Source organism: Onychomys torridus, chromosome 12 (assembly GCF_903995425.1).
Source record: "Onychomys torridus chromosome 12, mOncTor1.1, whole genome shotgun sequence".
Lineage (NCBI taxonomy): Eukaryota > Metazoa > Chordata > Mammalia > Rodentia > Cricetidae > Onychomys > Onychomys torridus.
The window spans coordinates 1,576,444-1,604,205 of record NC_050454.1 but is presented as its reverse complement, the minus strand read 5'-3'; the positions used below and the strand labels follow the sequence as shown (position 1 = coordinate 1,604,205).

Genomic DNA, 27,762 nt, shown 5'->3' with positions numbered 1-27,762 from the left:
TATCATAGATCTCAGAATACACACATGCATGTGCACACACACACACACACAGACACAGACACACACACACAGACACACAAAACAATAGATAGATAGATAGATAGATAGATAGATAGATAGATAGATAGATAGATGAAATCAGTCAGTCACATAGCAATCAGCACATTGGAGAGGAATTGGATGTTGTGCCATAAAAGTTTATCAAACAGCTGATGAGTCCAGATGAAGATTATATGAAAAGTTGTTGGGATATATTACTTTTTTTTGTAGGTTTAATTGTTCTGAAATAAAAACTTGGAAAAATGGGGGAACTCAAACTTTAGAAACATATGATATTAAATCCAAATTCTGCCAGGTACCAGCTGTGTTGTTGGGTTAAGCTACCTAAACTCAGCCTGTTTTCACCTATGTGAAATACAAAAAGTTTCTCCTGTAAGAATGCAACGAGTTGATATATAAAGGTGCCTAAACCAGGCATGGTGGCTCACACTTCTAATCCCAACATTTGGGATTAAATTAGGAGGCAAAGGCAGACAGATCTCTTTGTGTTCAAGGCCAGCCTGGTTTTCATAGTGAGTTATAAACCAGCCAGGAACTACACAGTGAGACCCTGTTGAAAATTTAAAGAAAGTGTCTAACAGTTACACCACTTGGAATGATAATTCTCCCCCCAAATTCCATAGACTGTCTAACAAAAATCCCGGTGCCAGGCATAGGAAACCTTCTTCAGGGTTGTTGGTCGGGGGAGTCCAGAAGACTCCTAAAACAATGTAAGCTATCGCTGTGGCTCTGGGTTGCCTCCCAGAACTTGAAGGTAAGACTTTGTTACTGAGGACACCACACACTTCACAGGACTTGGAGCAACTGAATGGAACTGACCTGGAAGCCTTCTCTCTAGGGACTAGCTCTCATAGTGTCTGAAGATGCTATGCAAGCTGCCAAGGAGAAGAGCAATCGATAAAGCTATAAAGTGTATGAACCGCAATGGCCAGCTCAGTGTGCTATTCCCCAGGGTGCAATAGTGGCACTTATATTTTGGGGATAACCAACAACCACCTAATTGGACTTGAGGACTGCTCAGTAGGAGGGAATTTATGCCAAGTACTGTAAACCTAGCCAACAAGGATTACCACTAGGACTACACAGTGAGATTGTGCTGCCATTTTCTGTATGGGATATTTTTTCAAAAGCCAAAGGTTTTGTGGAGGTTTTTACCGTTAACTTTAGAAATGACAGCAGATGTTTCATTCACTCTATTACTTCTACCCAGGTGGAAACTATATTACAGTCCCTTTCATGAATACTCTGATCATCCTAAACATTTCGCATTTCTGAATATTCTCCACTCCTCCAAGCTGATTGCCTTTTAAAGAAGTCATTCCATTTGTAAGGGTGCCCTTCAATGTTTGGTTGGTAAATTCTACCATCCTCTGAGCTCCAGTTCAGTGTTACCTTCTAGGATACTTTTCCTTCCTTGCCTCTTGGATTATGCATCTCTTCCTGAGTTCCTGCTGTACTTGACACATATCTCTCACACCTTGTCCTGGAGGGCAAGGAACTCTGGTTAATCTTTGTGTTCCTTGTACCCACCTAATTCCTGGTTTGAGGCAGGTCTTATCAAATACTTAACAGATGACTGAATGGTTTTGCATTGGTCTTTAAGTCATTTTTGTATATAATAAGAATGTGGGGTTTCTCTCTGGAGCCTAGACCAATGAATTGGAAAACTGTCAGGATTCTCTACTAGTGAACCACAAGAGGCCATTTGAAATTGTGCTTATTTTTATCGAGTACTCTCTTCTAGCCTGGTATTTCTAGAGTTTTATCAAGGGTAAAATCATGTGTCTTGGCAGGCTTCATTAATTTGTTTGGGAATGAGTAACCCAGTGGGATAGCATGGAGGTCTAGTAGTGCTCATTTCTCTTCTGCCTCAACACAACAGAACGTTTAACAGAAGCATCATTCACCAACTTGACAGGGCTATTAAGGGTAACGATCACATCTACTACCCGAGGTTCACTTTGTCTTACCTGTGGAACCAGGTCCCTGCAGAGTGCCCCCCAAAGACATACTCCCTGCTTTAACTTTGGTTCACTGTGTATAACTTTCCCATAACTACCTGCTCGTACAGGTGCCTGGACTGGGAAATAAACCTGTTGCTGGGGATGGTCTCCCTCAGCCTTAATGAAGACATATGTCTGCATTTGACTTACAAGATTAACTGCCAGTGATTAAGAGCATCCCAAATGTGTTTTTAGTACACTCTGTCTTGCCTGATATTGGCAGTCCTGGAGTCCTTTCCCATTTTCCCTGATCATGAAACAGAGGCAGTGGTATTGTAGGGACCTCAGATTTTTCTTTTTGTCAGACAGGGCTGACCTCAAGTTCTTATCTGTAGCTGAGGATGATCTTGAACTTCTGACCCTTCTTTGTCTACCTTATGAGCTATTATGTGAAGGCATGCTAAAGTGCACATCTGTGTGGAGTCAGTTCTCTTTTGCCCATATGTGGGTTCTCGGGCTCAAACTCAGGTTAACCACTGGGCCAGCTCACTGGCCCAATCAGGGTTTTAGTCTTGTTTTGTTTAGACAAAGTCTCAACATGTAGCCAGACTGAAATCACACACACACACACACACACACACACACACACACACACACACACACAACCTGCTTCTGCCCACTCCCAAGTGCTGAGATTACAGGTGTGTGATACCATGCTTGGCCTGGTTCAGGTATAAAAGGAAAGCAAAGCTTTATCCTGCTAAGCATCTTGTGAGGTCAATATGCTCTAACATTGTTAGTCTTACCCTCTACTCAACAGCTAAGCTCCACACATTACTAGTATCTCTTTGGATTCTGGAACTTACAGAGCCCAAACATTCATTCTTTCCCAGTATGTGAATGAACCTAGGACCTCATTCATGCTAGGCAGGCTGTCTACCACTTCCTTAGGCCTTTTACATCATTTTGAGACAGGGCCTCACTATGTTATTCAGAATGGCCTCTGACATATGACCCTCCTGCCTCAGCCTCCCAAATAGATGGGATTAAAGGCATGTATCATTATGCCTGGGTAGAATTTCCCTTTCAAGACTTTGAAGCTGAATGGTCTCAGAAATTATCTTACCCAATCCACTTATTCTACAAACTGCCGAGACGCCAAGGCCTGAAGAAAGGATGAGCCCCACCTTGGGGTCAGGCACTAGTGGGTGACCAAAGCTGGCACCGGAACTAGTTCTCCAGAAACAAAAGCTTCCCAATACACTTTGCCATCGATCCTGTAGGTGAGCCTAGAGATTCAGACCTAGCAGTGTGGGTCAGTGGTTCAAACAACATCTTGTTCCTTCTGGGAGTGTAACTGCCCTCCTTCAGTAAGCAGCTAGCACGTCAAGGGTAACATGACATGGCTCCATAGGGGACAGTTGGGTCCACTGAAAAACTGGGGTAGGACACAGGTTATGGGGTACATATACAGAGACCAAAGACACCAGAGGCAGTTATAACAAGCCCTCACTCTGTTCTTTGCAAACCTGACAAACTCACCCCTACTTGCACTGAAAGGACCAAGCAGACCCCATAACAGGCTGTTAGTCTTCTCTCAGAGATTAGGCCTCAATTTCAGTTTCCTGAGACTTGAGCAAGCAGTTTCTGGGAGGGCCATAAACAAAAGACACAGTCCTTGCAGTAGCTCCCTTTCTGCACATACTCTGACTGCTCAAGGTTCAGCCAGTTGTTTACTGTCTGGAACACCTCACCAACTTAGAGCTAGGTGCATGGGTCAATGAGAACGTGCGAGGCCAGCCAGCTTCCATGACAGCTCAAGGACAGAGGCTTGGCCATTGAGTCAGCCCCCACAGTCAGTACCTGCAAGGCCAGCCAGCCCCCATCGCAGCTCAAGGGCAAAGCCTGGGACTTGTCCAGGCCTGCCCCCAAAACGATAACTGTAATCCCCAACCAGTAAATTCAAAGTTTACACATCCTCATCCAATCATATGACACCAAGGCTTGTACCACCCTGTTTGCGGTTTTTCCCTTTAAAAACCCCTCACCCTGGGAGCTCAGGGCCATCCTCCTCCACCTGGCTAGCCAGTGTGTTGGTCTCGGACCAAGCCTGGGCTTGTAATAAACCCCTGTGTGTTTTGCATCAGATATCTGCTCTGTGGTGGTCTTGCCACACAGCCACGAGAGCATCTCCAGAAGTGCTCTGTGACTGACTCTTGCATTGCTTTGCTGTCACTCACGTTTTCCAGAAGAAGAGAGGAAGGCTCCCAGGGCTTAGGTCATAACCATCACAGCTCAGTTTCAATCCCCATTTCTTTGGCTGTAGTAAAGTGGTTAGGGCTAGATATGTATCATGGGAGCAGAGCACTGGGAGAATATCATGGCTGTGGGGACTGAATGAGCTTGTGAGGGTAAAAATGAAACAGCAGAAGCCCCCAAAGGACAGACCACTTTATCCTCCATGCCTGAGACATAAATTACTGGTGGGTAGCCAATATGTCATTCAAAAGTAAATCTAAAGAACAATAAAAGTTGGGTGTGATGGCAAACACTTTTAATCCCAGCGGTTTGGAGGCAGAGGCAGGTAGAGCATTGAGTTCAAAGCTAGCCTGATCTACATAGTGAGATCCAAGCCAGCCAGGGCTATATAGTGAGACCCTGTCTCAAAAACATAAACACCAGCCCTGCAGTAGTGGTGCATGCCTTTAGTCCCAGCACTCGGGAGGCAAGATCCAGAACGGGCACCAAAACTACATAGAGAAAACTTGTCTCAAAAAAAACAAACAAACAAACAAAAACCAAAACCCAAGCTGATCTGACCACCTACTCTCCAGATTCAGTGACAGGCTGGCCACGGGGCAGTGGCCTGCAAACCCTTCCAGCTGTGGAGAATGTACCATGACCAAACAGACCCAGCTGTGCCACTCTCTTCATCTTTGTCCCTTTGGGCTTCAAATCTCGGGTCAGTATCTAAAGAATGTTATTGTGGTAGTTTGAATGCAATTGGCCCTCATAAACTCATAGGGAGTGGTACTATCAGGAGGTATGGCTTTGTTGAAGGAAGTGTGTCACTGTGGGGGCAGGCTTTGAGGTTTCATATATGCTCAAACCACCCCCAGTGTCTAGGTTCACTTCAGATTAAGATGTAGGATTCTCCCATCTCTCCCAAGACCCAGCTATAGCACTCTTGGGCATATACCCAAGGAATGCTCAATCATACCACAAGGGCATTTGCTCAGCTATGTTCGTATCAGCTTTGTTTGTAATAGCCAGAACCTGGAAACAACCTAGATGCCCTTCAACTGAAGAATGGATAAAGAAAATATGGTGCATATACACAATGGAGTACTACTCAGCAGAGAAAAACAATGACATCATGAGGTTTGCAGACAAATGGATGGATCTAGAAAAAATCATCCTGAGTGAGGTAACCCAGACTCAGAAGGACAAACACGGTATGTACTCACTCATAGGAGGATACTAGATGTAAAACAAAGATGACTAGACTGCTACACAACTCCAGGGAGGCTACCTAGAAAACGGGACCCTAGGAAAGACACAGGGATCACCCAATGACAGAGAAATGGATGAGATCTACATGAACAACCTGGATGACAGTGGGAGTAATGAAGGGCAAGATTTGAGGGAAAGAAAGCTTAGGGGAGCAGGAGATCCCAGCTGGATCAAGAACAGAAAGGGAGAATGAGGAATAACAGACCATGATAAATGAAGACCACATGAGAACAGGAATAGGCAGAGTGTTGGAGAGGTCCCCAGAAATCCACAATGATATATCCTCTGTAGTCTGCTGGCAATGGTCAAGAGAAAGTCTGATCTGACCTAGTCTGGTTATCAGATGACTAAATACTCTAACAGTCGTCTTGGAACTCTCATCCAATAACTGATGGAAGTGGATGCAGAGATCCTCAGCCAGGCCCCAGATGGAGCTCCAGGTATCCAACTGTCGAGAAAGAGGAGGGTCTGCAAGAGCGTGAATTGTTGAATCCAAGACTGCAAAAAGCACAGGGACAAATAGCCAAACGAATGGAAGCACATGAATTATGAACCAAAGGCTGTGGAGCCCCCAGCTGGATCAGGCCCTCTGGATAAGTGAGACCATTGAATAGCTTGATCTGTTTGGGAGGCTCCCAGTCTGTGGGACCAGGATCTGTCGTTAGTGTATGAGCTGGCTGTTTGGAACCTTGGGCTTACACAGGGACACATGCTCAGCCTGGAAGGAGGTGACAGGACCTGCCTGTACTGAATCCACCAGGTTTAAATGAATCCCCAGGGGTGCCTTGATCCTGGAGGACAGGGGAACCCATGGCTGATGTATAAAATTTAAAACACATAATAATAAAGAAAAAAAAAAAAGATGTAGGATTCTCAGCTCCTTCTCCAGCACCAGGTCTGCCTGCACCCTGCCATATCCCTCCATGATGATAACAGACTAAACTTCTGAAACTGTAAGCAAGTCCCAATTAAATGTTTTCCATCATAGGTGTTACCAGGGTCATGGTGTCTCTTTACAGCAACAGAAACCCAAACTAAGACACCTGTAGTTGCTCAAATATTGACCGGATAAGAGGATGAATAAGGAAAAGAAGACTGGAGGGAGAGACAGGGTGACTGATGTGGATCTATTTATTAGCAAAGGGTCCTATAAAGCCAAGACCACACCCTCCCCACCCTCTTCCCTGCAAAAATAAACTCTTCCCTTTTCTCTCCTAGATCTGCTTTTCTGTTTGGCCCAGGGACAATCGGCCATCCCTAAGACTCACGCCCTGAAACACGGAACCAGCACAAACTATACATACACATGTCTCCTCTCACCCGAGAGAGCCCTTGGCCTTCCACTTGAGTTCAGTTGCTCTGTCCTTGAGGGGAGCAGCAGTACTAGGAGGAGCAGAAGGAACAGGTGGGGGAAGCCCGAGGGTGGGGCTGAAGGGACTTGAGCTCATTTCCATATAGTACTGAATATTCCTGGGGAGAGATGGGCATGGCCCCCAGGCATATCCTCTTGGCCCCCAAATGGAGTAAGCTTGGAGCCAAAAGAGACAGAATCCTCTCTGTAGGAACTGGCACTTCTGCCTAGACTTCCTCCAGGGACACATTTGAAAGGATGTCACAGTGAATGGTGGCATCTCTGCTAGAGGCACAGACACCCCCAAAGCAGAGGCACGGTGTGGTGGTGGAGACTAGATTTGTGTCACGTGTGGTGTGGAGAGACAACCACACCAGCTGATCATCACTTTCTCCTAACTTGGAAGCCCCAGTCCCTGGCCACAGTGGCCCATTTCTCTCCCAACCCAGGTCTACCACACCTCGCAAAGCTGCCCTGGGTTCATGGGGGAGCCGACAGGGCAGCCGAAGTGCCGAAGGAAGTCACGGGAGTTGGAGAGAGTGCCCAGCACTCGGAAACGGGCAGGGCTGTGGGGGTCGGTCACCAGCCCCTCGTGAGAGCTCTCTGGTGTGCGGACCGAGCACCACACCTGCGGGCCAGGACAGACATGGGGACACATGGTGTCTAGTGTGGAGCTGAATTAGGCCATAGCTTCAGCTACAGCAGAGCCATCTTGGTCATGAACCACCACTGTCCAGCTGGTGAGGTCAGGAGCTGTCAGGGCCACTGCAGGAGGATTGGCCAGCTCCAAGGGAGGGGAACATGCCCCCTCAGTTCCTTGAAGCCTCTAAAGAGCACCTGGACACCAGGTAAGCCAGCGTGGGCGTGGCTGTGGGGAAAGGCTGAGCCCTTTAAGACTGCTTACTGTGGTGCAATGTACTTGAAAGAGGCCCTGCCTGGGTGCTGACTCTGCTTATTTTATTCCCAAGCTACAGTTTCTTTTGCCACATTCTCCCACAACAACAGGAGGAGATCAGTGCTTCCCCTGTCCTTTCCACTGAAGCTAACAGCCCTTCCCTTTCAAATAAGGTCCTACCAAAGATTTCTCTCTCTTCAAGTTACTTTCATGGACTCTGGACACCAGGCTTTCTCTCAATGCACTTCCCACATGGCAACTGTGGCCCCATTTCCCAGCACCTTTCCTGCATGACCCCAACTTCTTCTAATGGCATCCTTTGGACACACCCAGTTCTCCCACGGGGCCATACCTGGGCAAATCCCACAAAGAACAGCTGGTGATTGGTGAGCCCCACAGCAGGCAGCTGCTGCTCCTCCCCATGTGTCCTCAACCATGCTTGGTAAGCCTAGGGGAATAAGAAGAAACAAGTCCACCAGCACCTGCCCACTTCCCCAAGCACCCTCCACACAGCCTGGGACATCTCGGCCACTCACATTGTACGCAGCCTTAAGGCCCCCGTTATCGGCAATGTTCTCCCCCAGCGTCTGGAGTCCATTGAGCCTCTCTCCATTGACCTGGTACTGGTGGTACTGTTCTTCCATGCAGGCTGTATGATTCTGGAAAGCTGTCAGTGACTCATTCTGCCACCACGGACGCAGATTCCCCTCTTTGTCATACTCACGCCCTGAGGAGAAATTGTCTTGGCATCCCACCAATAGGACAACTCTCCCCCAGGAGAACAAGTCCCCCAAGCAACCTTGATCAGAGAGACACCGGGATCCCTAAGGCTTGCCCCCAACACCCCAAATCCCTGCAGTAGTCACTGGGAATTCTAGACTGGGCCCCTACCTTGGTCATCAAAGGCATGTGTCAACTCATGGCCCATCACCACGCCGATGCCCCCAAAGTTCAAGGCCCTAGTAGACGAGAAATGCTGAATAAGGACAGGGCACGAACATTTCCTGATTCCCCTCGGCTCTTCTCCAGTTCAACCCCATGGCCAGACCCCAGCACCCAGACCCTCCTGCCTCAAACACACTTTGGGTGGTTGTGAGCGTAGAAGGGGGCCTGCAAGATGCCAGCAGGGAAGACGATTTCGTTCTTGGTTGGAAGGTAGTAGGCGTTCACAGTCTGAGGCGTCATACTCCACCTGTGGGAGGAAGATAGCGGCTGGGGCTCCTCACTGTCCTCACGCGCCTCAGCCCAATAGCCCAGGCTTGCCCTGCCTGCCTCCTGCCAGGGCCTTGGACCGCTCCTCACCCAGCCCCAGAAGCCCTGGTCTACCTCTCCAGCTGCCCCGTGTCTCCCTCCCGTTCTCACTGGTCTCGGCTGGGAGGTTTGCGGAGCTGGTCAGCCATCACCTTAGCAGAGAAGTTGTACAGATTCAGCATGTTTTGGAAAAAAGAATCTTCAGAGACTTCGTACTACGGGAATAGCGGAAGGGAGAAAGCAAGTGACATGTTGGAGACATGTCCCAGAAGGATCTTTCCAAGCAAGCCTCAGTCTCCCCCACTGTAAAATGGAAGTAAACAGCTAACTGACAATATTTTAAAGGTACTTATGCTTCAAGTGCTGTTTTGGATTTTTGTTGCTTTTTTTTTTTTTGAGACAGAGTCTCACTGTTAGAACCTACTATGAGGACCAGGCTGGCTTTGAACTCACAGAGATAGATCCACCTGCCTCTACTTCCTGAGTGCTGCTGAGATTAAAAGCATGGGCCACCACCATGCCCAGCTTCTCCCCCTCCCTCCCCCCACTTCCCATACAGGGTTTCTCTGTGTAGCCCTGGCTGTCTTGGAACTTGCTCTATAGACCAGGCTGGCCTGGAAGCCACCACTGCCTGACATTTTGTTTTTGTTTTTGTTTCTTTTTTTGGTTTTTCGAGACAGGGTTTCTCTGTGTAGCATTGTGCCTTTTCTGGAACTCACTTGGTAGCCCAGGCTGGCCTCGAACTCACAGAGATCCGCCTGGCTCTGCCTCCCAAGTGCTGGGATTAAAGGCATGCGCCACCACCGCTCGGCGACATTTTTTTTTAAAGACACATTCTTTTGTTCTTATCACCCTGTGAGGTGAATATTAGTAAAGCCCCATATTACAGATGAAACTGAGGCCTAAAGACATCCTGTCCAAGATTACAGAGTAAGAACATGATCCAGTTAGTCTGAGCTCCAAATCCCTGCACTCATTAACGCTGTATCCTACTACCATCTGGCCCGCATCCGGCCAGAACCCGTACTTAAGCAGTCTAATTACTGAGGAGTGCTTGAACTTCGATTACTGCGGCCGGGGGACAACGGCCCATGATTCTGAAGGTTAGTGCTGTGGACAGAAGTACTCACCCCATCATAAACATCATCCAGCTCTTTGGGCTCCAAGATGAAGTCAGGGAAACCAATCATATCATAGATGGCATCTGCCTGAAGAGACCGCGTTAAGGGTTTCCCTCCCTGTGCCCAGCAAAACTGTATCCTCCACTACCACCTCAAGATGGCGCCCCAAACACAGCCATGGCTCACTTTCTCCTTGGCGGCCAGCCGGGTCTTCTCATCCATCCAAACCAGCTCTCCCAGGGTCTCCTCAAAAGCAGACCGGATCTCGCTGATCATGCCCTCGGCCTGGGGGAGAAGGTCACAGGTCAGCCTCCCCCGCTTTCCTCCACCCTCAGGCGTCGTCTGGGTCTATAGTCATAGTCATGGGACTATGAAGACTCCTGAAGAAAGGCTGCCCAGCAGGGAGGTGACACTACTGGGGACAGTAGTGGTATTGTCATGGTAGGTAGGCTTTTTTCTTTTCTTTTTCTTTTTTTGTTTGTTTGTTTGGTTTTGGTTTTTCAAGACAGGGTTTCTCTGTGTAGTTTTGGTGCCTGTCCTGTAGACCAGGCTGGCCTCGAACTCACAGAGATTACCCCTGCCTCTGTCGTCTCTCCCCTCCCCTCCCCCCAGTGCTGGGATTAAAGTCGTGTGCCACCACCACCCAGCCACTTTTTTCTAATTAATTAAATAAACATTCGAATTGGCAGTTAAGCAAGTTAATATCATAGCTTAAGATACTACATTGATCTTTATCTGGTTCTGAAAAAAATGCATGAACACCATTTGTACTGAAAAAAGAAGCCAGGTGGTGGTGGTGGCGGCGGCGGCGGCAGCGGCAGCACATGCCTGTAATCCCAGCACTCAGCAGAGCCAGGTGGATCTCTGAGTTCGAGGCCAGCCTGGTCCACAAAGCTAGTCCAGGACAGGCTCCAAAGCTACAGAGAAACCCTGTCTTGAAAAACCAAAAAAAGAAAAAGAAAAGAAAATAGAAGAAAATCAAACATTTGTAATCTCATCACACAGCTGCTAGCCCAGAAAGTAATACAAAATATGGAGCTGTGTTATGCAATCTGTATATATTTTTTACATTCTACTTTTGTCCTGCTTTAAAATGTATCACTACACCAGGTGTGGGAAGCAGAGGCAGAAGGACCTGTCACAAGTCTGAGGCTAGCCTGGTCTACAATAGTGCATATCAGGCCAGCCTCAGCTCATGGTTGGGTTTCTAGCTTGAGGTAACAAACTTGTCAAGCATGTTAAGGGCTCCAGACACAGTACTGGCATCCCATTTTTTTTTTTTAACCAAAAAAAGAAAGCCAGACATAGTTGTTTAGTTTAAAAAATAAATTCTAGTTGGGTGGTGGTGGTGCCTGCCTTTAATCCCAGCACTCAGGTGGGGGGTGGGGGGGGGGGGGGCAGAGGCAGGTGGATCTCTGAGTTCATGGCCAGCCTGATCTATAGAGTGAGTTTCAGGACAGTCAGAGCTACACAAAGAAACCCTGTCTCAAAAAACAAAAACAAACAAACAAATATATATATATATATTTTTTTGAGCTGAGGATCGAACCCAGGGCCTTGCGCTCTACCCCTGAGCTAAATCCCCAACCCTATAAATAAATAATCTATCTTCAGTTTAAAAGTGGAATCATAGGGCTGGGTTGATGGCTCAGTGGTTGGGAGCACTGGCTACTCATCTAGGGGACCCAGGTTCAATTCCCAGCACCCACATGGCAGCTAACAACTGTCTGTAACTCCAGGATCTGACACTCTCACACAGACATACATTCAGGCAAACCACTAATTCATATAAAAAAATTAATTAATTAAAAAATAAAATAAAAGTGGAATCATATTCCATCCTATCATTTATTTTCTTTTACTCCATGATTGGACATTAAAGCTTGTTCCATTTCTTCCTACAAACAACTCTCCCATAAACATCTAATATTAAAGCATATCTATTATTATCTCTTAATATTTTTTTTGATAATTATATAGGTAACATAAACCCAGTATAATAATGTGTACAATTACAGAAAACTTTAAGGAACCCAATGCCCCATAATCCCACCACCCAATTTGCTGATTAGTGAACTCCCTTCCCAGTTTTTGTATGCATGCACACATACGACCAGCAGATTTTTAAACAAATCAAAGGGTAATTTTAGAAGCCTGAAGACTCACGATTTCCTTGCTTCGTCGGTCAAATGTGGCCTTCACAAAGAGCGAGCCCAGAGCAAAGCCAAGGGCATCATCTGTGTTGGAGATACAGGTCTGCCACCTTGGCGTACAGGACTGTAAAGGGACAAAGAGTAAGATCTCCAGAGAGAGCACTGACCTCTAGTCTGAAGGCTTCTCTCCTTCTCTGGGGCTAAGCCTCTCAACTGGGCAACAGATACTTGGGCTTGGGGTACCATTTCTCCTTCAGACTCCAGAGACAGGTAAGGCAATATCTCAAACTACGCCGACCTGGCAAAGCTCCAGCAGAAAATAGGCATGCCGTCCACTCCATTCCCAGTTCTCACTCTACTGTGTTCCTAATAGTCTCTCTAGGGTTTTAGACGTTTCTTTTTTATGTTTACTTATTTGGAATGGGAGACATTCTGGCCTACCATGGTCCAAGTGTGAAGGTCAGAAAACGACCTAAAGGAGCCACCATGTAGGACTTGGGGTTTCTCCGTGTAGTTTAGGTGCCTGTCCTGGATCTCACTCTGTAGCCTAGGCTGGCCTCGAACTCACAGAGATCTACCTGGCTCTGCCTCCCGAGTGCTGGGATTAAAGGTGTGCGCCATTGCCGCCCGGGCATAGTCAGACTTCTTAACATAACTGCCATGGACGTCCCATGCCCACCTTACCAAACTCAGTCTGCAGCCCTGTTCTCAAGCTCCTACTAGAACCCCTGAAAACACACTAAGCTCCTCCGGGCCTCTGCGGATTTGCATGTATATTTCTTATGCCTGGAACGCCCTTCTCCCATGCTTTCTCAGGAGTTTATTCCTCACAGGGCATCTTCTGAGAAAATTGTCCTGTTACCTTACCCATTGTCCCGCACATAGAGTGTGCCTGTCCCAGTTTCAGCTTTATAGTACAAAGGTTCTTCACTCATTGTGAACAATTAATACTTTCAAAATATATGCATTTGATAGCAGGTTTACTCCCTATACTTAAGGAGGCCTCTTGAAATGAAGAACACACTTGATCATCTCCATCCTCATCATCAAAGCTGAATGCCTATCTACATACACCACGTGCGGATATTGACTTAAGCCAGCCTTGAAACTTATTCCTGTAACAGATGAGGAAACGGAGCCAGAGCAATGTGCTCACATACCCAAGGTGCCATAGGCTAAAATATGAAGGAACTAAGATCGGAAATTATGACAGCTTGATTCCGATCTGTGTTCCATACCATGTGCTCATCATGTACCAAGAAGAAAATGTTCCTGACACACTGTGGACAGGTAGCACCAGCTAGGTTTGTTCAGAAAGGAAGCAGAGCCCACCTTCTTGGTGCCGTAGAGGGTCTCCAGCAGCTTCTCCTGCGCAGACTCAAAGCGCTGGTCAAGGCTTGAGGTTGTCTTCTGCACCAGGTTCCAAATTAGATAATTGTTGAGGATGCTATTTCCATACCAGAAAATAAGGAAAGACATGTGTGGAACCCTTCCCCCTCCCCAACCAGTCCCCAGGACCATGCAGGCTCAAGGAGTCCTGAGAGGTGTGTGACCCCAAAGGCTTTCTCTGGGACACAAATGCCTGCAGAAATCAGCTTGGAGCAAGGTGTGGGAACAGAGGTCACAAATGGACACCCTGAAACTGCCCAGGGGAAGAGTCCACAGACGTTCTGATAAGTTTGGAAGGTTCAGGCCTTATCACTCAGTCTGTGTGCCAATTCACTGGGATTGGCCCTTCCAGAAATTTCCAGAGCCCCGAGTCTCCTCCACCACTGGTACCTCCCCCGCCCCCTCCCGTTCCCCAGTCACACCTTGGTTCTGTGCGGTTGATGAGCTCGGACACCTGTTGTAAATACTCAGTCCCATACACCACCACGGGCTCGGAGTCACCCAACTCGAGTGGTGATAACAAGAAAGAAAGGAACTCCAGCCAGTCCATGGAGGGCGCTAGAGTCTGGAAGCAGAAACTCCTCAGGCTCCCTGCCTTCCCACTGAGCTCCCAACAGACTCTTTCCCCATTGATTTGTTATAGCCTGGACATCTTTCCCATTGCCACAGTAACAGTTACTGGCTGCTTGGGGACCCCCCAATAAATGATTTTCCAGGCCTGTCTGGGAGCCTAACCACTTATACAAGGAAAGCCACTATGTGTGATATGCAGCTTGGGCACAGAAATTCAAATATTGATAAAACACCACTTCCCCAACATGTCCCACATACCTGGTCTCTCTAGAATCCCCTTCCCCTAGTCTTTCCATAATTCAACCAAAAGGGGGCTGGCACAGGAGGCGCATTAGGAGATATTTCCGTACACATTCTGATTATTTTGTAGATATCTCATCAATTTGTTTTTCCATTTTCTTGCTTACTTGAGATGGGGTCTCACACCTGTAGCCTAGGTTGGCCTGGAACTCACAGAAATCCTCCTGTCTCAGTCTCCCAAGTGTTGGGGTTACAGATGTGAACTGCCACATCTGGCTAAACATTTTAAATACAATCTCTTTATGTAGTCCTGGTCAACAAAAAAAAAAGACTAGGCCGGGCGGTGGTGGTGCACGCCTTTAATCCCAGCACTCAGGAGGAAGAGGCAGGCAGATCTCTGTGAGTTCCAGGCCAGCCTGGGCTACCAAGTGAGTTCCAGGAAACGCGCAAAGCTACACAGGGAAACCCTGTCTCGAAAAACCAAAAAAAGAAAAAAGAAAAGAAAAAGACTAAAGGGTGGCCTAGAGAGAGATGGCTTAAAATGTGGACCATTTTTCTTTCCAGGATAGCGACACACATCTGGAAAGCTCACAAAAGCAGGAAGCAGGGAAAGCACTGGCTGCCTCAGGAGATAAGGAGATGGGGTGGTCTTTATCAAGGGCTAGCCTCTCCCTAACGTCTCTAGTCCCCCGCCTACCCCACCTGCAGCTCCGAGATGCTCATCTTATGATAGATCTTCTCTTCATCACGCCGCTGGTCCTGGGGCACAGTGATGTTAGCCAGTTGTGTCTCCAGCTCCAGAACTTGCTGCATCTGCTCCCGGGTAGAGGCTGGCTGTCCACCCAGCAGCATGCCTAGCTCTTCCATGTAGTCCAGGTAGGCAGTAAGCACCTGTGAAGGCCCATCATCCTCAAAGCCAGGAACAAGTCCTGCCCAAAGCTAAGATCCGCTCAGGCCCTTCCCTCTTCCCACCATTCCTTTGGCTTGACATGCTTTATGGAAGTCTTGGTGGCTCTGTTTAATTCCTGGTCCATTGCTGACCACTGTCTGCTTTGCCTTATTTAATTACCTGTGCACGGATCATCTATTTCCCTCAGTGGACACTGTTCAAATTTTGTCAGCTGTTCGCCACTGGATCCCAAGAGCCTGGATCAGGGCCAAGCACAGAACTGGCCCCTGTAAATGTTTACCCAACCGATGGACTCCCATAGTTCTTTGCCTTCTCATTTCCTATCGCCCTTCTAATTACCCAGTCTGTCAGGAGCCATGCCCTTTTCCTTGAACAGCTGCATGGACCCTGTGGGGGGTCTGCCCTTCACCTCCCTTTTACCTCTCATCCTAACAGGCCTCAGATGTGCTTTTCTCATCCTCCCTTGTATCCAGGGGGAGAGAAAGCACAGAGAAAAACAAAGCACTGGACATTATGTATCCACTGACCAGATGGCTAAGGGATTTACATATAATGCATCTTGCCCCACACCCTCATAGCAACTCCATAAAATCCATATTAGTTCCAATTTCCATAGAGGGAACAAGCCTGAGGAGATGAGGTAAGGACTCCCATCACAAACTACCCCTGACAGGGTCAGAATGTGGAAGCCTGGGCACTACCTGGGCCTGCCTCAGGCCAGGCTGGCACCATCAGGACAAAGCTTGTTTGCTTGTTCGCCACTGGAATCTTGGGTTCAAGTACAATGTCTTCCCTATGATAGTTCACTAAGTATTTGTGGAGGAAAGGGGGAAAAAATGGAGATAGATGGTCACCTCTAGCCAGCAACCACCTCTGTGGTTCCCCTCCCATCCCCTTTTTAAGACAAGACCTCACTATGTAGCCCAGAGTGGTATGAACTCACGACTCTCCTACCTCTGCTTTCAAGTGTTAGAATTACAGGTGTATACCACCACCATGCTGACTTTCCTTCCTACTCCAGAATTGAAGTCCCCCCTGGGCTCATTTAATGCTAAAGGCCATCTTTTTTCTTCACTGAAAAGTTTTTGGTCCCTTGATATTCATTCTTTTGTTGTTATTGTTGTTTTGACCTTTTGAGACAAGGTTTCACTGTGTAACCCTGGCTGTCCTAGAACTCACTCTGTAGCCCAGGCTGGCCTCGAACTCTCAGAGATCCGCTTCCCTCTGCCTCCCGAGTGCTGGAATTAAGGGCATGCGCCACCTCCACCCCAACACACACCCCACGATATTCGTTCTCTATACTACAAACTTTCTCCTTTTCTCCACTCTGTTGTTCCTGGTGTCAGAAGAGTATCACTCCGTCCCCCATCCTAGCTGCTGGGGGGGGGGGGGCGGGGACGGGACACAGTTAGCCCAGTCACGGACCTGGCACGTGTGTGTACTTTTCTCTCCCCACCTCCTTGTCCTCAGCTTAAGACTTAGTTCTGAGACTTTCTTGAATTCTCCCACCCTAGTTTTCATCCTGTCTCAGCCAGTGCAAGAGGCTTTCCACTTAAGGAACCCAATGCTGCAGTAAGAATCAAACGTGAGGCCTTTCCAAAGCGATGGCCTACATGGCTCTTCCCTGCACTCTGCACACACACACACACACACACACACACACACACACACACACACAAGCATGTATGCAGGCATGGCCTGCTACTCAAGTCAGGGGAGAGGATAGCTCCTGAGAGTTGGTTCTCTCATGCCATCTTGTGGGACCCGGGAGTCGAAACCTGTATCTGCCGGGTCATCTTTCCAGGGACCCACTTCTCTTCTTTTGGGATAAAGCCTAAATTTGCCACTACAGGTAATGTGTGAGTGTGTGGTCCTAGCACTCAGGAGGCTGGGGCAATAAAATCACTAAAGTCCAGGAGTTAAGACCAGCATGGAATACTATAAGATCTTAGCTCAAAAAAAAGGTTCCTAAATTCTAAATTAGACCTACATATTTGTCCAGAAGACGGGATCACCTTCCCCCACTTCATTTCCTCATTCCTTCAGTCTGTCAACAAGCTGTCCACCTTCCGTCCTGAGAACCTGTCTGAAGTGCTTCCTCTGTGGGCCCCTCCTCAGTCTCAGCCTACCTTCCCCCTCATCCAGGGCTAGTTTCCAGTTGGAATCAAGTTGAGGGCCTTGAGTATCTTCTCTGTGGTTGTCCTAATAATGCCTGTGACCAAAACAGCATCATGCGAGGCTGCCTATTCTCTCCGCCCTGAGGGGAGAGCGGCAGTCTTACCCACACATGTCTAGAGCAGGGTCTGACTGAGAAGTCCAGGCAATGTGAACAAAGGCATGGCGGAGGGACAAGGACTCTCCAGCTGGTCACCCTTTCTTCCACAGCACTTGACACCCAAGCATTGCCTCCTTTCTCCCTATGTTAAAGGAGAAGCCCTGAGCTTCTGGCTCCCTTCACACTGTCCTCTCCAGCGCTCCACCAACTTCCGTAGCTGCCTACGGACCTCTCTCACAGAGGGTGCCCACGTTCCTCAAACTCATAGGTCTAAAATGGGAGACTCCCCCATGCTCTCTGTTCCACACAGGAGCATCGGCTGGTACCCCACACCTCGAACCTATGCTTCCCTTTTTACAGACAAGAAACCAGCCTCAGAGACACCAATCAATTACAACAAGCAGGAGAGTTGAACTTGAAATCCAGGTCTGATTTCAAAGTCGCTCCCTGTCCTGTGACATCACACTGTCTCCTGGTCCCCAAGTTGTCCAGGCTGATTCTTCTACAGATACCACTGATCCCTAAGCCCTACTCCATTCCACTATCACTCAGCCTTATAACTGCAATCATCTTTACTTCTTTCCTCTTCTGACATCAGGTAAATAGCATGCCATGGTTCTAGCGTGATACGTCTTGCAATCTCAGCTCAGCACTTACTCTGCCCCTCCGGCACCTGGGCCGTCACTGACTCAAAGTCCAGGTACTGCAGAGACTCTCATCTCTGGGCTCCAGGCTCCCTCCCCTGCATCTTCTTCTTACCTCCAGACAAACTGGCTTTCCAAGGCACTGCTAACCTCATCCCTCTATCCCTGTTCTGGAACCTAGAAGTGACCCTTGGGCTGCAGAATAAATCTTGACGCATTCAAATCCTTCTCCATAACCAGTCACCGACCTCCTTCTAGCCTCCTGTGTGCTCAGCGGCACATCTCACCAAACCATACTTCTTGTCACATTCCAAACACATCTGGCCTCTGTGGCTTCAACATTTTGTTCAACACATCCTCTCTATGCAGAAGGTCCTCTGTTGCTCCCTGGACCCTTACTCATGGTCCAAACACACTAAGCCTTCTTCCTTCGAACACCTGTGTAACCTATCTCTACATAGGATGACCTCTGATGAGCCTTTGTAGTCTTTTTCCAAAATTACATCTAGTTATTTATTTGTGGTGTGTGTGTGTGTGTGTGCGCGTGCGTGTGTTTGCATGAGTGTAGAGGTAAAAGGAAATCTTAGAGAAGACAGTCCTCTCCTTCCATCATGGGTCCTGGGGATTGAACTCACATCATCTGGCTTGACAGCAAGTGCCTTTACCTGCTGAGCCATGGTGCTGGCCCACTTCTTTGCTTTTATAGGGGCCTGACTCAAATGTGATCTCATAAGGGAACTCCTGGATGCCTGCCTCTGGCCTAAGTCCTAGAGACCTTTTGAACCTTGTTCTCAGACCCTTAGATCCACAAACCTATTGATACCAAAAAACTTCCTGTAGCAGTGACTCTGAAACTGACATCTCCAGAGATTCTGGCATATAGTAGGGACCCATGAAATGTCTTCCCAGGGCTGGGGATGTAGCTCAATGGTAGAGTGCTTGCCTAGCATGTGTGAGGCCCTGGGTTTGATTCCCAGCACCACAAAAAGAAAGAAAAAACATTTCTTGGAAGAATAATAGGAAGAAAGGAAGGGAGGAATGAAGAGACGGAGGAAGAGAATTGAAGAAAGGAGAGAAGAGACGAATAAAGGATAGCCTGCTTGCCAGGTTCGCCTTCCCCACTCTGAGCCTAGGCAGAGAGGAAGGTGTGTAGGGATTAGCCAGCTCAGCAAGGGGTGGGGATAGAAGTTCTAGGTGGTGCCTTACTTTCTCATTGGCAGTTCTATTTAGGTAGTAATCTCGAGAGGGCAGGAAAAGCCCAGACTGGTCCACCTGCAACAGCAACAGGTAAAAGTTAGTCTCTCCCACTTTAAACTCCTGGGCATGGGGGATGGGTATTCAGCCCGCCTGTCGGAGGAGAGGGGAGTCTTGGCTTGCTTGGCAAAGGTTCCATGAGTCCCCACCCTTTCCCAGCTAGGCACCTGGATGACATTGCTGTTGGAACTCTTTGAATCGGCACTGACATAGACGGTGAAGAAGGGGGTGGCTCTGTAGGTTCCGGCTACTGCCTTTAGCACTTCCATGAAGTTGTCCTCATCCCAAGGCCCTGTGATGCTCCAGCCACCGATCTGAGTAGAGAGCATACATGAAATCTCGGGTCCAGGGATTCTCAGAGCTTCCTTGGACCACGTCCTGCCCTTCCTGCCCAAAGCCCACCCAGGGCCCCTGCCTTGTCAATGAGGTCTCGAAGTGGCTGGGCTCCTAGCTTCTCAATGCGCTCCAGCTGGAGGCAGGACAGGTAGAAGCGCCGTGTCTTCCACTCAGCTTCACTGCTGGAATTGAAAGTGGTATTCTCTGCAGTGGGCAGAACACAGGACAGGATCCAGCGAGCAGTTAGATTAATTGTTGCGGGGGAGCCTCTGGCCTTCATTCCTCTCCTTGCCCTCCCGTGTGGGGTGTGTGTGTGTGTGTGTGTGTGTGTGTGTGTGTGTATTTTGTGGCACTGGGGATTGAATTTAGGACCTTTCACATGCCAGGCATGTGTTCTCCCACTGAGCTATAATCCCAGTCCTCTTTCTATTTTTGGTAAAGTCAAAGATAGGGTCGCCAGGCGGCGGCGCACGCCTTTAAATCCCAGCACTGGGGGGGGGGAATGCGTGGGGGCGCGCAGAGGCAGGCGGATTTCTGTGAGTGAGATCCAGGAAAGGAGCAAAGCTACACAGAGAAACCCTGTCTCGAAAAACAAAAAACAAACAAACAAACCAAAAAGAATAGGGTCTTAATAAGTTGCCCAGGCTGGCCTTGACCTTCCAATCTCCCTGCCTCAGTCTCCTGAGTAACTGGAATTATTGGCATTGGCATACATTAGCAAGCCAGGTTCTTCTCTCTCTCTCTCTGTCTGGAAGTAGTCTCACTATATAGTCCTGATTGGCCTGGAACTTACTACATAGACCAGGCTGGCCTTAAACTCAGAGATCTGCCTGCCTCTGCCTCCCGTGCTGGGATTAAGGGTGTGCAGCACCCATGAAGACTGAGAGTTATTCGGGGCTTTCCCTCCTCTGCTTGTGGAGACCCTCAAAGAAGCCTCTGTTATTCTTAGAGGTCTGCCCCCATGTAACCCATCTCCAGTTATCGAGAGCTCCTGCCCTCTGCATACTCTCCCTCAGGAGCACCACAGAATGATCCACCTAGTTCTTCACTTGTGGATATTTATTGAGTACCCACTGAGTGCTAGACCATGAAGCCTAAGACGGGCACAGCACTCCTGAAGGCATCACTCACCAAGTAGGTGCTTCAGTATGGCCTGGTTCTGGTCCCAGAGGCTGTTGAAGGTGTTCCATCGAGAACGCCCATTGGGCAGAGGGTTTCTTCTGATCCAGCCTCCACAGGAGAACTGATAAAAGTCCTGACAAGGGCTCACCCCACGGTCCAGAGACTCCAGGATTTTCCCAGCCACTCGAATGCAGGCTTCTGTGAGGCAGGTGCTGTGGGCTGGGTCTGTGGCAGGGGACATGGTGGAAGATAGGAGACTGTCAATCAGGATGGAAGAAGAAAACGTTTTGAGAAGGCAAGGACTTCAGGAAGTTGGGAAATCTAGCCCCAACCAGAAAAATATTTAGAGGCTCTTCCATTTCTAGCCTCCACAACTATGAGGACTCCAACAGGCCCAGACCCACCTACCTCTGTGGTACTGCACCCACAGAGCCACGAGGCAGCCCAAAAGAAGGGCAGCCAGCACTAGAGAGAGGCCTGCCAAGACCAGCTCCAGCTGTGTGTGTGAACCAAAGAGTCTTCTTGTCCTCTTCTGGATCCCCACCTGGGCAACACAGGACAGGGAGCAACTGAGCTGCATTGCAGGGACTCAAGATCACAGAAGTCCTTCTATCAAATCAAGGTATGAAGGTACAACCCGTTTCTAGAGTCATGGAACAAACAGCTAGTGGGGTTAACTTGGGGGTCCATGAGCAAAGAAGTAAGGGCAGCCTGATTTGTGCAACGTCATGGCTTTGAATCACCTCACCCTAGTCCTGGCGCAGAGGCCAGAGATGGAATGGAAACTGGGGCAGATGACCCACCAGAAGAGCCCAGAGCAGCACATGGTTATGACAGGCGCCACCAGGGGTAAGGCCTGAGGAGAAAGGGGGAACCCCCTTGCCCACCTCCAATGAGTCCTGGGTGGCCCTGCCTTCTACCGGAGTCTCCGGTGCTTCTTCATCCCGAAGCTTAGCAAACACCATCTGTAAACAGTTCAGGAGCGCCAACTGAGGTCAGGCAGCTAGGCCTTTTGCCCAAGGCCTTGCCCGGCTGTCCGTCGCTGGGCCAGCTTCCTCCTACCTGCAGGGAGGGCCCTTCCCAGGTGCCCGGCTCTCAGGCTGGGGTCCCCTCTGACATCATCCCTCTCTAACCCGCCTATGAAGCCCCCATCCTCCGCAAGCCGGAGTCCCTGCCAGGTGCTGCCAGCTCACTCACACCCTCCCCTCCACACTTCGTGCCCTCTCCACCCGGGCCCTCTCCCCTGGAGCCCAGGGCCACCACTCACACTGCCTCCGCCACCCAGCTCATGCAGCGCGACGTTCATGGTGGCGTGGAGCAGGGCCCGGCGGCGCCTTAGGGCTGGGCGAGGTTGACCCGCCCAGGAACTACGGCCCAGGCCACCCGCTGAGCCCCGGCGCAGCCCTCCATCACAGCCACTGCTGCAGCCCCTGGCTTGGCCGCCGCGGCCCCGGCTTTCTCAAGTCTCCCCCACCCAGCGGCGCGCCCGGGGGTGGGAGCGAGGGGGAGGGGCGGAGCGCGCGCGGCTCCCCGCCAGCTGCGGCGCCGGGACCGATGGTGTGGATGTTGCCTTCCCCGCACCCGCCGCTCTCCAGCAAGCAAGCCCGAGAGCCCCTCCGGCAGGCCACCCGTAATTTGCTTTCCTTTGGTTGAGGCCCAATCTCTGCTAATATTCTTTACCCAACTCTCCAAATTGCAGGCCTTCTCCGACACTTTTAAACATCATAGAGGAATCATGCCCTGGCGAAGAGCCTCTTTACCTACTAGTCTGTGTGCGGGGTCTTTTGACAGCCGGCACACATAGACAGACGCCACTGGCAGTTCACGCCTTTACAGGTGTCCACAGGCTGTACAGCAGCGCACAGACTCCAAGCACAAGTGTACACAGAGACACTCAGCAGCAACAGCACTGAAGATTCACAATGCATATATGCAAAAGCCCAGTGTCGCTGGGGACACACACGAGCACACACCAAGTGTTAGGGCAGCATGCACTATACACAGAGCTCACACTAAAGTCACTCTCACACATTGCTTCAAGATGGCACTTTTACTCTCCAAGAGAATTGCTGTCATCAGATCATCTCATAAAGCGAGGGTTACAGATGGTGACAAATTGGCAGGGAAAAAAACAGCCATGCACAGATATTTAAAGAAAAGACATGCTAACACTTCTAACTCAGGAAGGCAAGCGATTTTATTTGGGAGGTTTACAAGAAAGAAGAAAAAAAAATAACACCAAGCAATATTTAACTGAAACGCAACAGTGTGGCATCCATGCATCTGCCATCTGCCTTCCATATTGTCATTCCTTAAACAGGCAGGGGAGGGTGACAGTCTGTTGTACCAAGGAGTGCCTCATGTTTTTTACAGTGCTGGGGAGGGAACTGGGGCACTGAGTCACCGCCTCATCTTCTCCCTAACCTCACCAAGAGAATACAAGAATTTGATCTGAGGAAGCTTTACGTCGTGGCAGTGGTTAATCATTTATTGATTCCCACCTCAGTTCTCAGACATCTTGTTGCAAGAGGTTCCAGCGTGGAATATTCTTGTGGCTGAGAAAGGATGCATGATGAATGGGTTCAGCTGAGAACTGCTGGGCTACTTTCTGAGGCACATTTTCATCCCCAAACTGCATGTTCTCAAACAAGACAAAAACAGTGTTGCTGTTAGGATGAACAATTCTGGATTCAGACCAGCTTCCCCATCTGTAAAATGGAAGAGTAGGATCTACCTCAAAGTGTGTTTCTAGAATCAAATGAAACAGTGCATGGTATATTAAGAGTATATTATGACTCAGTCTGGTTTTTTCAGGCACTGAAAAAGGACCCTGTATCTGCTAATAGGTAATCTACCTCCATATTATTTGAGGACTTTAAAGGATTATTTTTGAGGCTGGATTGATGGCTCAGCAGTTAAGAGCACTGGCTACTCTTCTAGAAGACCCGAGTTCAATTCCCAGCAGCCACATAAAGGCTCACACCCCTCAGTAATTTAAGTTCCAAGTGACCCAACACTCTCTTCTGGCCTCCACAGGCATTGCAAGCACATGTTGCACAGACATACATGCAGACAAAACATCCATGTACATAAAATATAAGTAAATAAACAAATAAAAATTTTAAGTGAAATAAAAGTTCAATAATGTTTTGGGGGATGAGGTGTTTAAAATAAAGGCTATTATTTTTGGCTGAGTATGGTGATGCACGCCTTTAATGCCAGCACTCCGGAGGCAGACGTAGGTGTATCTATGTGAACTTAAGGCAGTCTAGTCTACATATTGAATTCCAGGCCATCCAGGGCTACATAATGACTGAGTCTGTCTTTTAAAAAATTACTATTTTCATTTTAAGGGAAAATTTCACTAAATTGTCTAAGCTGACTATAAGCTTTCAATTCCTCTGCTTCAGTCTCCCCAGTAGCTGAATTTAACAGACCTGGCTGATTTTTATTTATTTATGTATGTATGTATGTATGTATGTATGTATGTATGTATGATGTCTATTTTGAGACAGGGTCTCACTAGGCAGCCAGGGCTGGTCTACAGCTTTCAGTGATCTTCCTGCCTCTGCCTCCTGAGTACTGGATCTAAGTGCGCACCACTATGCCCTGGTATTTTAATTATTATTATTATCATTTAAGCCCTATAACTAGAGTAAGTAGGACTAGTTAGCCTGAAGGTAGCATGCTCTATTTCTCTGATGGTGGAGCAGGCTAGGTTAGTCAGGGGTTCCCTAAGCAACAAGTTTTCACATCTTGCCATACTGCAGTCTGAAGCAGCGATCTACTTGGGACAAGTCTTTAGCTTGTTCAGGCTCACTCTAACAATTTATTTGTTTTTATTTTATGTGAATTTGTGTTTTGCCTACATGTATGTACATCTGTATGAAGGTGCCAGATCCCCTGGAACTGGAATTACAGACAGTTGTGAGCTGCCATGTGGGTGCTGGGAGTTGAACCTGGGTCCTCTGGAAAACAGCCAGTGCTCTTAACCTCTGAGCCATCTCTCCAGCCCCTCAGGCTCACTCTAATGGTGACATGGCATCACAACATTCACTGCTCTATCTCCCTTCCAAAACCAGATGAAAGAAAACTCAGCACTAAAAAATCAGGTGGGGGTTGGGGACTTAGCTCAGTGGTAGAGCACTTGTCCAGCAAGCGCAAGGCCCTGGGTTCGATCCTCAGCTAAAAAAAAAAAAAAAAAAAAATCAGGTGAGGTGGCATATGCCTATGCCTGGAAGGTGGAAGCAGGAAGACTATTCATTCAAGGACATCCTCAGTTATACAGTGAGTTTGTGGCCAGGCTAGGATATATGAGACCCAGAAGAAAAGGAAAGGAAGAAGGAGAAACAAAAACAGAATGAGTCAGACCTGGTGGTACAGGTCTGCAGTCCCAGCTACTCAGAACCAGAAGGATAACAAATATATAATGGCCTGCCTGAGCACCCTGAGCAACTTGGTAAGACCCTTGTTACAACCAAAAGGAGAAAGATGACTGGGGATACAGTTCAGTTGTGGAGCACTTGCTAGCATGTGTAAGGCCCTGGGTTCAATTCCCAGCAACTGAAAAACAAGGAAGGGACGGGAAACCCAAACCATCGGGTATATACAGCGCTTCAGTTTGCATTGGTTTGAACGGAGTGGCCCTCATGGGTTCATATGTTTGAATACTTGGTCCATTCCAATTGGTGGAATTGCTGGGGAAGGAGCAGGAGGCGTGGCTCTGTGGGAGGAGGTGTGTCACTGGGGGTGGGCTTTGAGGTTTCAAAAGCCCACACCAATCCCAGTTAGCTCTCTCTCCGCCTCCTGCTTGTGGACTGTAATCTCTCAGTTACTGTTGCAGTGCCATACCTGCACACCTGTTGCCATGCTTCACCATGGTGGTCACAGATTCACCCTCTGAAACTGCAAGCTCTCATCATTTTCTTCTGCAGGCTGTCTTGGTCATGGTGTCTCTTCACAGCGATAGAAAAGTGACTAAGTCAGCTGTTCTAGGTATGTTACATACACAAATTCCTGCATCCTTGCGACACAGCTTCTAATTGGCTGAACCAGGATTCAAATTCAGGGCTTCTGATTCCTTTCTGGAAAGCAAGTTGGAAATGTGTCTCGAATGAAAACCAGGTTTCTTCAATGCTATTGCTGCTCTTTTACCGTATCTCCTCCAAGAAGAATAAGAAGAAACACATCTGTTTTGGAACCAGGCTAACTTGGATTCAAATCTAGGCTCCCTTTCTTATTAGCTAACATCTTCATTAAGTCACTGGACAGCACTAAATTTTCCATGCTGTAAAACAAAAACAACTATCCCTATCTCAGAGACTAAATGCAATCACCCGGGTACACACGAGGATGTAATACGTTGACAGTGTTCTCGGGTTCACAAAGACTGCACCTGAATGTTTTGTTTCACGTCTCCTTCATGATCAAAATCAGTCTTTCAGCCCATAACTGCTCCTGTCTACATTTCTTATTAGAAACTTGAAGATACCTCTGTTCTCTAATTGTATTATCTTCCCTTTGTGTTTACCATCCATTTCCCCCTATTCTACGGTGTCCTCCTTCCCTATGTATCATTCATTTATTTGTTTGTAACAGGGTCTTAGGATGTTTTCTAGACTGTCCTCAAACTTTCTAGCCTCCTGTCTCAGTGTCCAGGGTGTTTAGTTCAGTAGAAATATACCACCAAGCCTGGCTTTCCTACCACCCTTCAGTCTTCCTTCCCTCTAATGATTTGAATGAAGGGAGAATGGGCAGACACTGTTCTCCTAAATGTACAAGGACAGTGTAGTCATGATGATAGGAAACACTAATGGTCAATATTGACAAAGATGGGGAATATGGTTACCTCCATACACTACAGTTAGCTTATAAATCCATATATTCTTTGTACTATGAGAGATGCAGGGTTGGGGATTCAGCTCAGTGGTAGCAAGCGCATGGCCCTGGGTTTGATCTTCAGCTCAAGAGAGAGAGAGAGAGAGAGAGAGAGAGAGAGAGAGAGAGAGAGAGGGATGCAAATGAGTGTATGCTCTGATACAGAAAGTCTACTTCTAGAAAATTGTGTCAGGAAATGTTATCCAAAAGATGTCTTTATTAAATAGCTTTTGTTCCATAACAAGCCACACCAAATTTAATGGGTTAAAGTAAGAACTAAACCGGGCAGTGGTGGTGCACACCTTTGATCCCAGCACTTGGGAGGCAGAGGCAGGCTTGGTCAATAGCCCAGGACAACCAGAGCTACACAGAGAAACTCTGTCTCGAAAAACCAAAATAAACAAAGTAAGAACTACTTTTCATGTTCAGTGATTTGTTTGGATGGCTCTTCAGGGTCTAGATAGTTTACAGTACTTAGATGGCCTCATTTGTTTTATGGGCTTCGGTTGGGATGACCAAATCCTATCTATGTAGTTAACTCTTCTTCCAATAACCAATAACCAAAAAGAAAGAAAGAAAGATTGAGCTAATGTTATTCATCATTAGCACTCTCATCAACAACAACAACAAAAACAGGATCATGCTCCAGTACACAGCCACTTCTTGGACCTTTGCTTCATAACATTTAGTAGTGTCCCCACAGAGCAAGCAAGTCCTGTGGTCAAAGTCAGACTTAGGGATGGAGAAACAGGCTCTACTTCTGTATTGGAAGAGCTATAAAACGTTGGTTTTTTTTCTACATGTGTTCATCACAGCAGTATTTACAATAACCCCCCCAAATAGGGAGGAAATAAT

The 27,762-nt window shown here is 48.0% G+C and overlaps 1 protein-coding gene across 5 annotated transcripts in view; it reads right to left on the bottom strand.

Annotated features, from left to right (window-relative positions):
- Positions 1-6,622: 6,622 nt before the first annotated feature.
- LOC118593700 (endothelin-converting enzyme 2) overlaps positions 6,623-27,762 on the bottom strand; it is a 34,373-nt gene continuing 13,233 nt past the window's right edge. The window contains exons 1-20 of one of the 5 annotated variants that reach the window (XM_036203155.1): positions 25,882-26,210; positions 23,532-23,662; positions 21,918-21,995; positions 21,439-21,574; positions 21,040-21,255; positions 19,988-20,112; positions 19,740-19,886; positions 19,525-19,590; positions 15,192-15,380; positions 14,099-14,241; positions 13,620-13,734; positions 12,301-12,411; positions 10,321-10,419; positions 10,144-10,221; positions 9,125-9,228; positions 8,844-8,954; positions 8,654-8,721; positions 8,299-8,489; positions 8,115-8,210; positions 6,623-7,495 (exon numbers count right to left, since the gene is read on the bottom strand). In XM_036203155.1, coding sequence (XP_036059048.1) covers positions 7,319-7,495; positions 8,115-8,210; positions 8,299-8,489; positions 8,654-8,721; positions 8,844-8,954; positions 9,125-9,228; positions 10,144-10,221; positions 10,321-10,419; positions 12,301-12,411; positions 13,620-13,734; positions 14,099-14,241; positions 15,192-15,380; positions 19,525-19,590; positions 19,740-19,886; positions 19,988-20,112; positions 21,040-21,255; positions 21,439-21,574; positions 21,918-21,995 — 2,250 coding nt within the window. In that variant the 5' untranslated portion in view covers positions 23,532-23,662; positions 25,882-26,210 and the 3' untranslated portion in view covers positions 6,623-7,318. Of the gene's footprint in view, positions 8,211-8,298; positions 8,490-8,653; positions 8,722-8,843; positions 8,955-9,124; positions 9,229-10,143; positions 10,222-10,320; positions 10,420-12,300; positions 12,412-13,619; positions 13,735-14,098; positions 14,242-15,191; positions 15,381-19,524; positions 19,591-19,739; positions 19,887-19,987; positions 20,113-21,039; positions 21,256-21,438; positions 21,575-21,917; positions 21,996-22,297; positions 22,617-22,790; positions 22,902-23,531; positions 23,663-25,881; positions 26,211-27,762 lie in introns of those variants that run through there. The other 4 variants (XM_036203156.1, XM_036203152.1, XM_036203158.1 and 1 more) reach the window with 4 other exon arrangements.